At 33.1% G+C, this 14,816-nt stretch overlaps 1 protein-coding gene across 1 annotated transcript; it reads left to right on the top strand.

Moving 5' to 3' along the window:
• Nucleotides 1-3,491: 3,491 nt before the first annotated feature.
• On the top strand, nt 3,492-6,965 carry LOC125068007 (apolipoprotein D-like). Its single transcript, XM_047676949.1, has 5 exons — nt 3,492-3,647; nt 4,924-5,081; nt 5,344-5,528; nt 5,871-6,118; nt 6,602-6,965. Exons 1-5 carry the CDS (start codon nt 3,567-3,569, stop codon nt 6,788-6,790), a joined length of 861 nt encoding a protein of 286 aa, XP_047532905.1. The 5' UTR covers nt 3,492-3,566; the 3' UTR covers nt 6,791-6,965.
• The last annotated feature ends 7,851 nt before the right edge of the window (nt 6,966-14,816 follow it).

Raw genomic sequence — 14,816 nt, 5'->3', positions numbered from 1 at the left:
TCCAACCAACCTTGGGAACTAAGTTATTATGTCTCTTGTGCCTCTAATTAGACTTGACCTATCACCCTTCAAACCAGAACACAACAATAATAAGTATTACTTCTTGACTGTTATATTTATGATAAATAGATGGTAAGGTAGAATATTTCGATTCGGACAACTATACAATTACTTGGTGGCATCGAGCTGTTCTGATGTTGTAGCCACGGTTGGATACATGGATAGTAGAAATATTCAGTGGCTACAAATAAATCTAAGCTCTGGCTCATATGGTGTATTTTCACTGACAAAAGCTTATTTTTCAAACTGTAATTCATATTATTTTCCACTTGAACATGGTTACTGTGACTTTGCAATAAAATAGGTAAGCGGTGTCGTAGACTTTTTGAATAATTAGTATTTAAAACCTACAATTTAGTATCGTTGAATACGTTACTGACTTGTAGGTTTAAGGATATCTTATGAAATTCTTGATTGAACTTGGTTTTAATTAAATCGAAATTTGCTTTGAAGCTTTGAAGAATTCACACAATTCAACACATTTTTTCACTTTTTGAATATTAAATGCTCTAAAAGCAATCAGCATTAGGCATTTTCTTGAAAATATTTAAACTACAATTTCGCATCGTTAGAGCTCATTTAAAGGTAGCTTCTTGCTTATGACGATGCTGAGTAAACATGATCATTAGTGGACCGGTTGAGATCGAAGCAAACACACTTATGGACTTAATGCGTCTTGTTATTTAAGCGAGAAAATACGTAATACACTTTTAATACGTGAATAAATACATGTTATAAATAGGCTACCATTATTCGCTGCGCTTTATTTCATTTATTTGGGATCAGCGTAAAGATTTTGACTTTTACATTTATCTCCGTATTCAGTCATCTGCTCATCAGTTACTAACTTCTTGCACACTGCACTTGTGGAGGACTGAGAATCCTCAACCGAGCCATATTTCTTATTTCGAGTTTTCTCTTGTGTAAACCACCCAAATATATATCTTCTCGTAATATGCCTGTATTATACTACACTATATTGAATTTAATGTACTGCTTAAATGTCGAGCTACCAAATCCCTGTCGTCCCTGGTAGGTATGTACCATACAGTATTAGGAGACATTTCATTATGGGTCTTCGAAGTTAATAAACACCCGTTTATGAAGGTTTCCTATAAATACTACTCGTTTGTATTATAACAAAAAACATATTATTTTCCAAATAAAGAGTGCAATAGTTAAACTCCTTTAGGGAGATTATTTCTAACATCTTAGAGATTGCTCTCCCCATAAATAAACATTGAAACTTTTTATTAATGTGATATTTTATAAACATAATATAAAATCATGATGCTGTCGTCCTAACGGATTCGGCCATGCTGGCTAATCTTAAGGGAAACTAATCAACTAAGCAGGTCATTTTATAGTGGATAATTGTTTTCGCTACACAAGTGTATTCGCTATTCCCTCACTCTTATAATCCGATGCGATGGCGATCCGACACAATCGGAAAGAGTTCATGAACAGGACCAACAGCTTCACGATTTTTCCGAGCCACGGGAGTGTACATACTTCTAACGTTCGAGACTCTGATCTATTACTGAGAATTTCGCCAATAACTTCTTCTCGGCCCGACTTAGGGTTTGAACCCAGGACACTTCGAGATTTGCAGCCATAGATATATATCTAGGAAAAGATTAAATATTTTACCATAAAATTACATACATTTCTCGTACATTGATTTAGTATAGTTGAGATCTATTTAAAAACTATACACTCGCCACGTTTTTACGATCAGACACACATAAAAGATTACTAGAATTACGATTGCCTCTAACTTAGAGTTCTTTATGGAGTAGGTACCAAAAAATATGTATATCGTGAAGATACTGGAGGTTATTCTACTGAATAGAAAATCTACTAAGTAGACAATATCAACTTAACACCTACTGAGTTAAGATCTTACCAATATTTTTGGAACCAATTTCTTTTACGCAGTTTACAGTAGAGTGAACCTCTCTTACTCTTTCATTCTGTCTCTTTCTGTTATATAGGTACGGTTTCATATAATAATATTTAATGTTATTTTTGTTAATGTTTAACATGGGATTTTTAATAAATAAATAAACATTTATATCTCTATTTTTAACGTTGTTTATTTAAAACAACTTATTTCCAACCGGGTGTCCCAAACATTTCTATTTTTCTTTATTACATTTAAAACCTTGAAATTGTTTCAAAACTTCCAAGATTGTTCTCCATGAAATCCTTAGCTAAATAGCATTTAAATTAAGATTTTCAGCTTTTATTTCCATAGCATGACGTTTCGACCCTTGTTAATAATTCTTTGTCAAGCAATTATCTATATCCGGTAAAACTTTCTGAGCTGTAAGCAACAAACTATTTAAGATGTACTTCAAGTGCGCAAACGAACTAAGGTTTAAAAATAGATAGCAAAGATAGAAAATAAAAAGGCTGTGAGCTGAAACCGGTAGAGGCAGATGGCTCACATCTTTTTGCTGCGATCTATGGGCCGGCATGGGAACATTCCAAAACTATACATTAAAGTTCAATATGGGTTATTTTAATGTATATTGTTTTGTATACAGTATGAATGAATTAATTTAAGACTTTATTTTATTCAATTCCTCATAAATAGATACATATTTACCTACATTTTAAATGATTTCATTAATAATCAATTCTTCTAGGAGTTTTTAATCGTTATATTTCATTAAATATATAGACCAAGACGAAGACGAACTCACTACCCTGCCACTCTTTTCTACGAATCAAACTACATTTTATCGAAATCTTGTAGGTATTAAGTGATATTTTCTTTATTATATAAATTATATTAAATATTATTTTTTGAAATGAGTTTATTTTTTAATTTACAACCTAGACAAATATGACGAATTTCAAGCTGCCTTTTTTACCATATAAAATAATGTTACACTAAATATCAATCTGACGACTAAACTCCCAGGTATAATAAAAATAATAAAAAATTCAAAAAATATACCAAATACAATCACTTAATTCGTTTATAGCATTATAAAAGTTCACAGTAAATAGTTTAAACTGCATTCATGGAAGACAGAATCACTTGTCGTTTATTCGATGTATAATTTTAATTATACGTATAATTTTAACGAATTTTCACTACCAGAATTTATAATAAAATATTACATTTCATTTTAGGGTCATAAAACTTTACTCTTTATCGTCTAAAATTATTTAAATTAATCCAAAAATATATGGTTTCATGGAAAGTAAAAACAATTCTCTTAGACTATTCTTGGATAAACAAAAACTGAATTATTTAACAAAGCCATCCAGTCTGCCAGCGTTAAAAAAGTTTGCTATCAACCACATGCCTAAGCATTGCCTAACAAGGCACGTTGCAAAATTCATTACAGCATACATAAATCAACCTAGGGTTAACTCCATTAGATGCAGACCGGTTCCCGTCTGCGAGGGTTTAAAAGCGAAGTACGGGGCGTGAAACATCATTCCCGACACATCCCCTGGTCTCTCCTGATCTCCTGGCAATCATATCCAAGATGTTGAGGTTCTCGGTGCTGCTTCTGGTCGCGACGGCATCAGCACAAATCCCTTCGCTAGGATGGTGTCCTGATTATCAGGTATGTTGGTTTTAACTATTAATTAGTAGACTTATATTATACTGTGTTTGATTTCATTACTTACTAAATATTTTGTATATATATATATATGTATATATAACACAAAATATTTTCTAATAAATATTATGCATTTGAAATATGTTTATCATAATTATTCAAAATTATTTTGTGATCATATTTATATATACGTATTTGCGTCGCGCTTCCAAACTCCAATAAAAAAGAACACCAAAGAAAGTCGTAAAATATTCGCTACTTAGGGAAGAAATAATTTGATAATATATTCCCTTAGTTTTTAATTTTATTCCTAGCTTCAATTTTTATTATAAAATTAAACTTCTGTTAGTGTTCTATGCTATGATACAAAATGTTTCCATTTATTATAAATCCTTAAAACTTTATGATGCATGAAATTGTATACACATATGTAACAATTATTTGAGATACATACGGGGCACCTGTTTAATGTTTATGAGCGTTTTCGTCACTATCTACTTATTTTGATTTTAAATAAGCAAGTATCATATATTAATTTTTAACCCTTTAAGTCGATACCTAATTGTTATTTAGTATCTGTAGTTATAGCAAAACCGTTTCACTATAATTAACAATACAATATGTACATTTAAGAGTGCAAACGCTTGTCTAAGTAACAACTGATTGATTCAAACATATTAACATACTGATAATTTAAGTGTGCCGATATTTAATTTATGAAAGTTAAATTTACATTTATGACAAATATTTGTCATTTTAAAAATACTTTTTTTAACATGTACATGTATTGCTATTGGACCGGTTCAAGGGGTCGACGACATTGACTCTCTGTCAATAGTACTTTCGATTTTAGCCCATTCATACACTCGCTCCTTGTGATTACACTTGAAACTGCATAATCTTAAAAAATCGAGTTTTTTTATTTACATTATTTTAAATTGCGGAGTTTTTTTTACAAGACATATGATGTACTGTTAAAATGAAAATATATGATCCTGTATCATTAGGATTAGGTTTACTGACTTATTTTTTTTGACTGGTCATTATGGTGACTGGTTAGAACACGTGAGTCCAAGCCGGAGAATGGGGGTCCAAACCCAGGCATGTGAATTTTCATGTTCCTACTTATATTTGATCTCATCCTCTCCAGTGAAGGAAAACATCATGAACGATATGTCAAATGAAAATCTGCTACATGTATATCAAAGTAGGGAGGTCTTATTCCAGCCGTGGGACGTTTACAGACTGTTTCTTTTAAATATTTTTTACCTTCTTTCAGCCCATGGCTAACTTCAACGTGAACCGCTTTCTGGGCGCATGGTACGAAGCGGAGCGATACTTTACTGTCGCAGAGTTGGGTACCAGATGCGTCACCACTAAGTACGAGAGTACTCCTGAAGGCAGAATACTTGTCTCTAATGAGATCACTAACTCGTTGTACGTATAAAGCGTTATATATTCAAATTCAGTCATACTATCATTGTGGATTTTATAAAGTTAAATACATTAAATCAAAAATGTTATAAGGAATAAAATTGCACTTTTCAATAACTTCATCTTTTCTAATAATATATAATATTATGAAGATTTATAATTGTAATTTTAGCTATTAGGAACATAATTTTTCCTGAGTGCCATAGAAAGAGAAGCACCCAGCATAAAAAAAACCCTTTTATATACAAAACCTCTTTGTTATCAGAACTGGAATGAAACGCGTGATGGAAGGATCGCTTCAGATGATTGGCAGAGAGGGTGAGGGTCGTATGATTATAAAGTACCCAGCAATGTCTATGCCTAATGACAATGAATACAGCATCCTTGAAACCGATTATGACAACTACGCAGTCATGTGGTCCTGCAGTGGCATCGGGCCAGTGCACATCCGTAAGTATTATAGAGCTTTATCGAATAAAATTGCTATATAAGATTGAAAGTGCCTTAGGACTATTTATGGCTAGTTCTTTTAGAGCTGATTGGAAAATAGCAAAAACCAGTATCTAATATAAAAGATCGTAAACTCCTTCTAATAAATGTAACACATACTATAAATATTATATGTAATTACATTATTAACTTTATATCTGCATTATTTGACCAAATAAAATGTAACCAAAGTAATTTTCGAAATATCTAAACTGTAATTTAACGACAAATATAAAAAACAAAAGAAAAAAATAACATATTTTAAAGTAAACTCCAGTCAATTAATTTGTGTTGTATTTTCAGAAAACGCTTGGATCTTAACAAGAGAGCGTCTCGCGCCATCATTGGTAATGCAAAGTGCATACGCTGTGTTGGACCGCTACAAGATCTCCCGAACTTTCTTCGTGAAGACCAATCAGGCAGATTGCAGTATCCTCCCTAACCCAGCTGCCGATCCCATGGAAATAAAAAATAATGTCATTGAAGTCATCATGGATGCTAAAAATGCTCCAGTATCGAAAATCCCTGCAGATGATGTTCCAACGGTTGACGTAAGAATATCTGAACCTATGTTTATATATATAAAAATTCTGTACGTGTGTTTGTAACTGAACTCCTAAGCCGATTTTGATTAAACATTTTGTGTGTATTTTAATGGCTGCCTGGATGATTTTGTCTGGACCTGATGGTGGCGTTGCGATCGAGACGTTAATAAAACTCTTATGTCACCCGGTCGAAGTTGGGACGGGAGGCTAATATTATATAAATAAATTCAACGTTTATTTAAATATATTTTATCACAAATATAAATTACAGATATTTATAAAGATATTGTTACAGATATAATCTAGCTATTATAAAGAATATATATAACATAATAATATATTAATTCGAATTTAAATATAGATATTTTGCTGTCTTTCGTCAAATAAGATTCTATACATTATTGCTCAATTACTTATAAGGACCATTTGAATGAATGATGTGTATTCAATCAATAAATCCTTAAATTAAATCACGTTATATATTTGCAGGACAAAATAAAGCCAGAAGTAAAGTCTGAAATTCCGCAAGAACGTTCTGCCATTCCTGAAATTCCTGCTGAACCCCAACCGATGATGTTGCCAGAAATCTCCGAGAAAAAAGACGAGAAGATGGATAAGCCAGAAGAAATGAAAGATGAAAAACCTGAAATGGAAAAAGATATCAAGCTAAAACAATAAATAGCTTTTATTGAGTACAATAGTAAAAAACAATTGTGTGGACTATTAGTATCGGAACAGTATGACTAGCTCTTTAAGGCTTCTGTACCAAATACATCGTCCGACATTTACTAATGTCAATCAAATAATTTTAAAAACTCTACTGATGAAATAAATAAAACGACGACAAGAAATAGTTAGCATTTTTATTACGTATTTAAAATCCTACAAATTACTTAAAACTGGCACTGGCACGAAATAAGTTTATATTGTATTTCAAGCTTTTATCTTGAAATACAGCATTGCCCATGATGATCCATGATTAAACTCTTTAATAATATGGCATTAGAATATTATTATTTTTGTCTTAAAACATTATATGTGAACAATTTTTATTATAATGTGCTCAAGTTGCGATCAACAATGCATTTAGTTTCTAAGCAATTTTCGGAAACGGGGAGTCGATATGGCCTCGCGGCTTAAACACTAATACGCACAGTAATGATCACTAATTTCTTTATATATATTTATATATACGAAAAATTCTAACTGTTTTTATTAGTTCTTCATAATATAGTCGTTTTGAATGATAAATACTATCTCTTTCTGCAAAGCTTTATGGTCTCAAACACTTTTTGTGTTTTTTTTTTTAATTATTATTTTCAAAAAAATAATTTTTTTTAGTTCTACTTACTTCTCTACAGTATTATTTGGAACCATTAACTAAGACATATCACACTCAATAGATTTCGTCTTTTGTTATGTCAAATTCTCGAAATTTGGCATAATACTATGGTCTGTTTGCAAAGTTGGCATCTCATTTTTCAAATCGCGATTTTTATAGTTTAATCGACGAAACTATTATAAGACTTTCTATAGAATCATACTGGATACCATTAAAAGTGAAGGTTCTTTATAAGATGCTATCATCACACACGTATACTTTCCTATTTCTAATACCTATGCGCAAAGCTAGGGTTGCCAGGCGTCCGGATAGTGTCCGGACATGGTAAGGCTTTTTGATTGCGTGTCCGGCCAAAATAAAGTGTCCAGCTTGTCCGGCTTTTAAAATTTTATTTATTTATTTCGTATATATATTTTATTTATATTTCATTCGAAATTAACAAGATTCATGGTAATAATCAGAATAGCTTAATTTTACATACACTTTTTAGCGTATCTGTTTACTGAGGCACAAAATCTTCAATAATGTAGGGTGTCCGACTTTTTACCCCAATGTCCGGCCAAGCTAGCTGGTCTGTTCGGCTATTAGGTTTGGCGACCTGGCAACCTTACGCAAAGCAAGGAATGCCTGCTACTTAGTCTATCGAGCCACTCTGAATTCAAAACATTCAATTATATTATATATTAATTATATTCCACTAATAGGATAAACTATATGTCATGACGGTGAAATTGAGACCTTATAAGTTAAGTCAACATAAAACATTGAATTTCTGTAACGAAAAGATCGTAGATCATGCTTATCTTACGCAATCAAGCCGCGCAGTTTTTTTGTTATTAATAAAAAAAAATAAACAGAAATGAAATTCTGGTATGAAATGTAGTAAACAATTTTGACCGCAAAAGAAGCAAAAAGGAACGGGTCTGGTTGTATTGGTCGGGCTGTCGCTGAGCGCCCACTCCCGGCCGCTATCCCACTACTGCCCGATACGGAAGCTTTTGGCTGCTGGGTTTCCCCTCTGGCCCGGTTCGCCTCTCCTTAGTGAACCTGCACTCCCCTGATTCCTCAAAGGGGTCCATATTAACACCAGGCTTAGCGTGGACGTCCAGTCAACATGAGCCACACAGCGCCAAGACTCCCAACCTCAAACCATCCTCCGCCCCCGACCTCCGAGTAGCCGGATTACAGGAGACGCCACGCTCCCAGTCGAAATATGAGGTGAAAATATGGTTCTTATATTTCGTTAAGGGCTGGGTTCCAGCCTTGATACCAAAAATTATATATTTACATTTATTTTCTTATTTTTAAATGATATATTTTTTGGTTCTGTCATTATTATGTGTTATTAGGATTTTTTTACGACTTTGCACGTCTTTTCAATCATATTTATAAACCTAGCAAAACCCGGTAAACGCTTTCTGTTGTCTGGACGTATTTACAGATAGAATAGTAAATACGTAGATGTGCTGTAGCGCCATCTAGGGACGTTACGCCAAAGTGCATAGCATAATACATGCGACAAACACAATTTTGGAGTACTTTCTTCGTAGTCTACCATATGCTTTCGTCTATTATTCCTAAACAAACATATCATACTGTTATTTTGTAGAGCAGATGCTAATAAATTATTAAACAAAATATATTTTGCTTAACCGTTGCAATCTCTCAATTTCCACCTTCATCCTTTCATCAAAAGTGTCACCTTTATATCATAACACGACAGATAATGTATTTTGAGGATCAAACAGACGTGCTGCAGTCAGAACTTGTCAAAATTATCAATTACAGAGATAATAATTATTATATATTACTCAAACTTTAATATAGAGATTATAATTATGACGGATCGACACATCAAACTTATTATTAGTACCGTAAATGTATCAGTTACATTTATGTTCTATCTTTAGTGTGTGTACCTAGTTAAAAGTATTAGTTAGCAGCCTGCCTTCACACGGGTTTGTACATAATTATGTATGCTGTGTTTATAAAATATTTAAGAAGGAGGAAACTTAAATTCGTCTTACATAGAGTAGGTTTAGGTTTTTTTCGGGTTAGCACAGAAACATCTCATGATTTTTATTTATTTATGTATTTATTTTGGGATCTCCAACGTTTGTACATAAACGCTTATACTAATACATTTTTAATTTAAATCTACATGTACCCTACTCTAATTTAAAGGAGAGCACACATTCATAAGTAAAAAAATTACATGAAATATTAATATAAAAATCATATTATAACTATACTGTTAACATCTAGAATAATTTATGGAAGAAATACAGTAACTATAACAAGAAAGAAAGACGATAATTATGAAACTATGTAATGATCAGTAAATAATAAAAAAAAAAACAAATCAAATAATAAAAAAAACTAAACAATTATTTTAAATAGTTTTTCAAAATTTTATATTTCCATTCATATTTTTAAATTTTAAGTAAATACCTATTTACATTTATATTACAATACTAGCTATCCGTCCTGCATTCGTATGAGTAACATTAAAATAATACCCTCAAATTAAAATTTATCACATAATTATATAAATATATATAAAAAAAACCCTTATTAAGCGGTATTGATAATTACGTACTACTTATTTAATCCTTGTAAAAAAACTAACAATACAAACTACTTTAATTTTCTTAATAGATTGTAGTTTATAACTATTCATTCCATTACAGAATGGTACAAATGGTAAAGTGTATATGATATTTTTATTTAAAAAAAATTCTTAAAAATATATTGTTCAATAACATTTGAGAGCGAGTCACTCACAGAACGAGATCCTTTTCGTTATCTCGAAGGGATATTGGTTTACCAGCAATCTTCGGTTCAGATGCATCCGTTCTAACCACTGGACCATTTCGGGTCTAAATTTTCAAGGGCTTAATTTTATGTTTATAATTTATGTCGTGCTCGGCGCTTAAGAAAAAATCCCAAGGATACTTGCTTGTGTATAATTTCAATGAAAATCAGCCACATGTGTATGCACCAAGCCGCATTGGAGCATTATATAGAACTACGCTGGATACGTTCGACACGTATACTCTCTTATTTCTAAAGCTAAAGCTATGCTCATATCAATGGATGCTTGCTACTTAGTCATTCGAGTTATTCGGTTATAATCACACAAATAGGATATTATATGACGGTGAAATTGAGACCTTATAAGTTAAGTCAACAAAGAACATTGAATTGCTGTAACAAATAAATCGTAGAATATGCTTATCTTCTTCTTTAAATTATAATAAAGAAAAGGCTTTCACATTGTGAGACTATCCGGTCGAGAAGGAATACAAAATGTTTTCCGCAACTACGCAAGCAAGCCGCGCGCAGTTTCTTTGTTATCAATAAAAAAGGTTAAAAATAAATGAAATTCTGGTGTGAAATGGTATAAAATACAAGTTTGACCGCAAAAGTAGCAAAACGGAACGGGTCTGGTTGTATTGGTCAGGCTGTCGCTAAGCGCCCACTCCCGGCCGCTATCCCACTACTGTCCGATACGGAGGCTTTTGGCTGCTGAGTTTCCTCTCTGGCCCGGTTCGCCCCTCCTCAGTGAACCTGCACTCCTCTGATTCCTCAAGGGGGTCCATGTTAACACCGGGCTTAGTGTGGACGTCCAGTCAACATGGGCCACACAGCGCCAGGACTCCCAACCTCAAACCATCCTCCGCCCCCGACCTCCGAGTAGCCGGATTACAAGAGACGCCACGCTCCCAGTCGAAATATAAGTTGAAAATGTGCTTGTAATATTTCGTTAAGAGCTGGATTCCAACCTTGATATCCAACGTTATATATTTTTAATTATTTTCTTATTTTAGCTGTATATATTTTTTTTAATTCTGTTAATATTATATATTATTAGGAAATACTTAAGCGAACCTTTCAAATATATGTATATTTATATACTAGCAAGATCCAGCAAACAATTTCTGCTGTCCGTGCGTATTTACAGGTATAAAATAGAAATTTATGTGTGCTGTAGCGCCATCTAGGGTAGTTACGGAAAATATAGTAAGTGCATAGTATAAAAAACACACGTTTGACAACACTCTTTGAAACGTTTTGACATTTTGATTTGTATGTAAATGAAGGGAAGATATACCTTATATAATTAATTTTACTTTCAAGGTGTAATACTCAATTTGTATTAATAGGTGCAGGCTGCATCAAATTCATGAAATTAACATGTAGCTTATAAAAGAACGACATCCCACTCATTAATAAAGGTATAGGAAAACATCGTGAGAAAAACTAATTCCTATGGAATTCTGCCACATATGTATCTACCAATCCTCATTCAAGCTGCGTGGAAACCTTCTCCTCAAAGGGAGAGAAAACTATTGCCCAGCAGTAGGATACTTACAGACTGTTACTTTATTTTTTAATTTACTATTCAACATTAATATTTGCGTACTTGCTAAGCATACAAATACCTGTGACAGGAAGACTTGCCGTTTAATAATTTTGCTGAAACTCTTAAAAGAAAAAAAATAGAAATAATAACTACTTAAAGATTCGAACCTCCTATTTTAACCCAATATAAGAAGCCCATTTTTGTCGTGTACTTTGACTGGGAGCGTGGCGTCTCCTGTAATCCGGCTATTCGGAGGTCGGGGCCGGAGAATGGTCTGAGGTCGGAAGTCCTGGGGCTGTGTGGCCCATGTTGACTGGACGCCCACACTAAGCCCGGTATTAATATGGACCCCTTGGAGGAATCCGAGGGGTGCAGGTTCACTAAGGAGGGGCGAACCGGGCCAGAGGGGAAACCCAGCAGCCAAAAGACCCCGTATCGGACAGTAGTGGGATAGCGGCCGGGAGTGGGCGCTCAACGTCAGCCCAACCAATATAACCAGACCCGTCTCTTTTTATTTCGCTGTTTAAAATGCAATAAACATCTTTAAGCTATCGTCACTCAGATGAAACAATGTACATACATTTAAAATATTTTTACTGCATTTAATAGTCACTATATTCTATGTAATGAAACATTACATAACCTAAAGATAAACAGATCTTAATGTTTTCTTGAAACTATGCATATACAAAACAAGATGTCCATCCTGTCTTTGTACGGATAAAATATGTACACAGTTATTTCCTATTCTCCCCATTTAATTTGAAATTTATAAATATCATCTATCAGTAAACTTCTACGTCGCAAAAGAAGTTACTGTACGAAATTGCAAATCAATCAAAAAAGTCAGTTATATCTTGTTTTAACAATAATAAAAGAAAGTCGCATCCCGCTGTCTGTCTGTCCCTATGTTTACTTAAATCTTTAAACTATGCAACGGAATTTAATGCGATTTTTTTTTAATAGATAAATGATTCAAGGATATAATTGTGCACTTTAAAAAGGTCTAAAAAAGTCTGCGATGGTATATGTCTATCTCTTAGGGATAACCCACAATAACCATTTTTATTAATTAATTTTCTGAGTAATAATGGCTTATTTACGAAGCGATTTTAAGCAATGGAGAATTCTTTATTATCCAATTAAATACCTTAAACACATTGTACGTTTAATATGGTTCAATAGAGCCCTGAACTGACTGAAAAAGCTGTAAACGTTGTATATAAAGACATTCTGTAGTATATTTAGTAACAGCATTGCAACCGTGCGAAGGCAGGTCGGGTCGGGTCGCTAGTATATGTACACTAAAAATAAACCCTCAGCAGATAGGTCAACATTCACTTTGAAAAAATGTATAAGCATTTCAAAGAACAAATAAAAAAATACATAAAAACTATTATCATTACAATCATAAAATAATTTATAGGTAAATTAGTATATATTTTTGAATAAAAAACCGTTAATATATATAAGACATATTAACTAAACCTTAGTATAATGAGATGTATTACAATATTTATAAAAACCTAAAAATTGTATTCTGTATTTGGTTTTATGTACATTGGTAAAAAAGGAAGTAACTGCTCAAAGTAGGCTTTTCATGGATTATGAGTTGATTTTTAATAACGCTAAAACGGATATCGGTGACGTAAATATTTGAGCTACTTCAGGTATTTAAAAAAAAACTTATAATAAAGTGACTTGCCATTTTAGTTTGTTAGGTTCAAATTATTTTCTGTTAATAAATAGGCGGTTATATTACTAAATGAAACAAAGAAATTTTTTGAGTTTGTTGAAGACCTTCCATCGCATGGAAAGTACTGTTCCCATCAATTGTGTTGCTGTTGAAATCTGCATTGTAAAAAACAAATTGCGAAAAGGCAAGAGGTAAAATATTACGAAGAGGACGAAATGCACAGGAATCTTCAAAATATGAAAATGAATTATAAGATGCAGAGAAACCTAATGTTAAGGAATGATTAAGTAAAATTGTAGAAATTTAAAAAAAATGTTTGAAAATATTTTACTATAAATTCGTCTTGAGCTAATTTTGTGCTAAAATGAACAGTAAAAAAGTTATTAAGCAAAAAAGAAAATTTTTGAGCAAATTTTCTCACTTTTTTGGTTATAACTTCTTAAATTTTAAATTTTTGGTAAAAAGTCATATAGATGTAACTGTAGCCACAACGATTTGATATAAATTATGTCTTTAAAAATTTTCGGTACAGTTAATAGTTTCAGAGATATAGTTAAAAATATGTTTCCACCTCATTTTCAAGATGGCGGTCGGGGACAAGGCCGTCAACCCCACAAACTTGGGGTTAAGGTTATATTGACCCCCCCCCCCGCCACATGTCCCACAAATAACATCACGTTCTCTGGGAAATGTTCAGTTTGGCCCTAAAATGCTAACATTTCAATGGACTAACAGTGTAGTTCAGACTTCTTATATTTCAATACCTTATCTTATATACAACTCGAAATTAATATACCTATTTATATATTTTTTTCTAACATTTAATTTACAGTACTAAAATATAATTTCAAAAATTTGTTAATACATGAGGTTAGTTCAAGTAAAATAAATAGATTAGATATGTACATATTATGCACATAAAATTTCAACAAAAAGAGACGGGTCTGGTTGTATTGGTCGGGCTGTCGATGAGCGCCCACTCCCGGCCGCTATCCCACTACTGCCCGATACGGGGACTTTTGGCTGCTGGGTTTCCCCTCTGGCCCGGTTCGCCCCTCCTTAGTGAACCTGCACCCCTCGGATTCCTCCAAGGGGTCCATATTAATACCGGGCTTAGTGTGGACGTCCAGTCAACATGGGCCACACACCGCCAGGACTCCCGACCTCAAACCATCCTCCGGCCCCGACCTCCGAGTAGCCGGATTACAGGAGACGCCACGCTCCCAGTCGAAGTATATGACGAAAATAGCCTTCTTATATTTAGTTTAAAGTACTAAGTTCAAATCTTCGTTTACAATTA

Source organism: Vanessa atalanta, chromosome 1 (assembly GCF_905147765.1).
Source record: "Vanessa atalanta chromosome 1, ilVanAtal1.2, whole genome shotgun sequence".
Taxonomy (NCBI): Eukaryota; Metazoa; Arthropoda; class Insecta; order Lepidoptera; family Nymphalidae; genus Vanessa; species Vanessa atalanta.
This window is presented reverse-complemented; position numbering and strand designations above follow the sequence as displayed.

Bases quoted from the DNA above. Each gene is read 5' to 3' on its own strand.
- LOC125068007 (XM_047676949.1), top strand. From the start codon at position 3,567: ATGTTGAGGTTCTCGGTGCTGCTTCTGGTCGCGACGGCATCAGCACAA. The intron at 3,648-4,923 runs GTATGTTGGTTT...ACCTTCTTTCAG, and splicing joins GATGGTGTCCTGATTATCAG to CCCATGGCTAACTTCAACGT. The intron at 5,529-5,870 runs GTAAGTATTATA...TTGTATTTTCAG, and splicing joins CATCGGGCCAGTGCACATCC to AAAACGCTTGGATCTTAACA.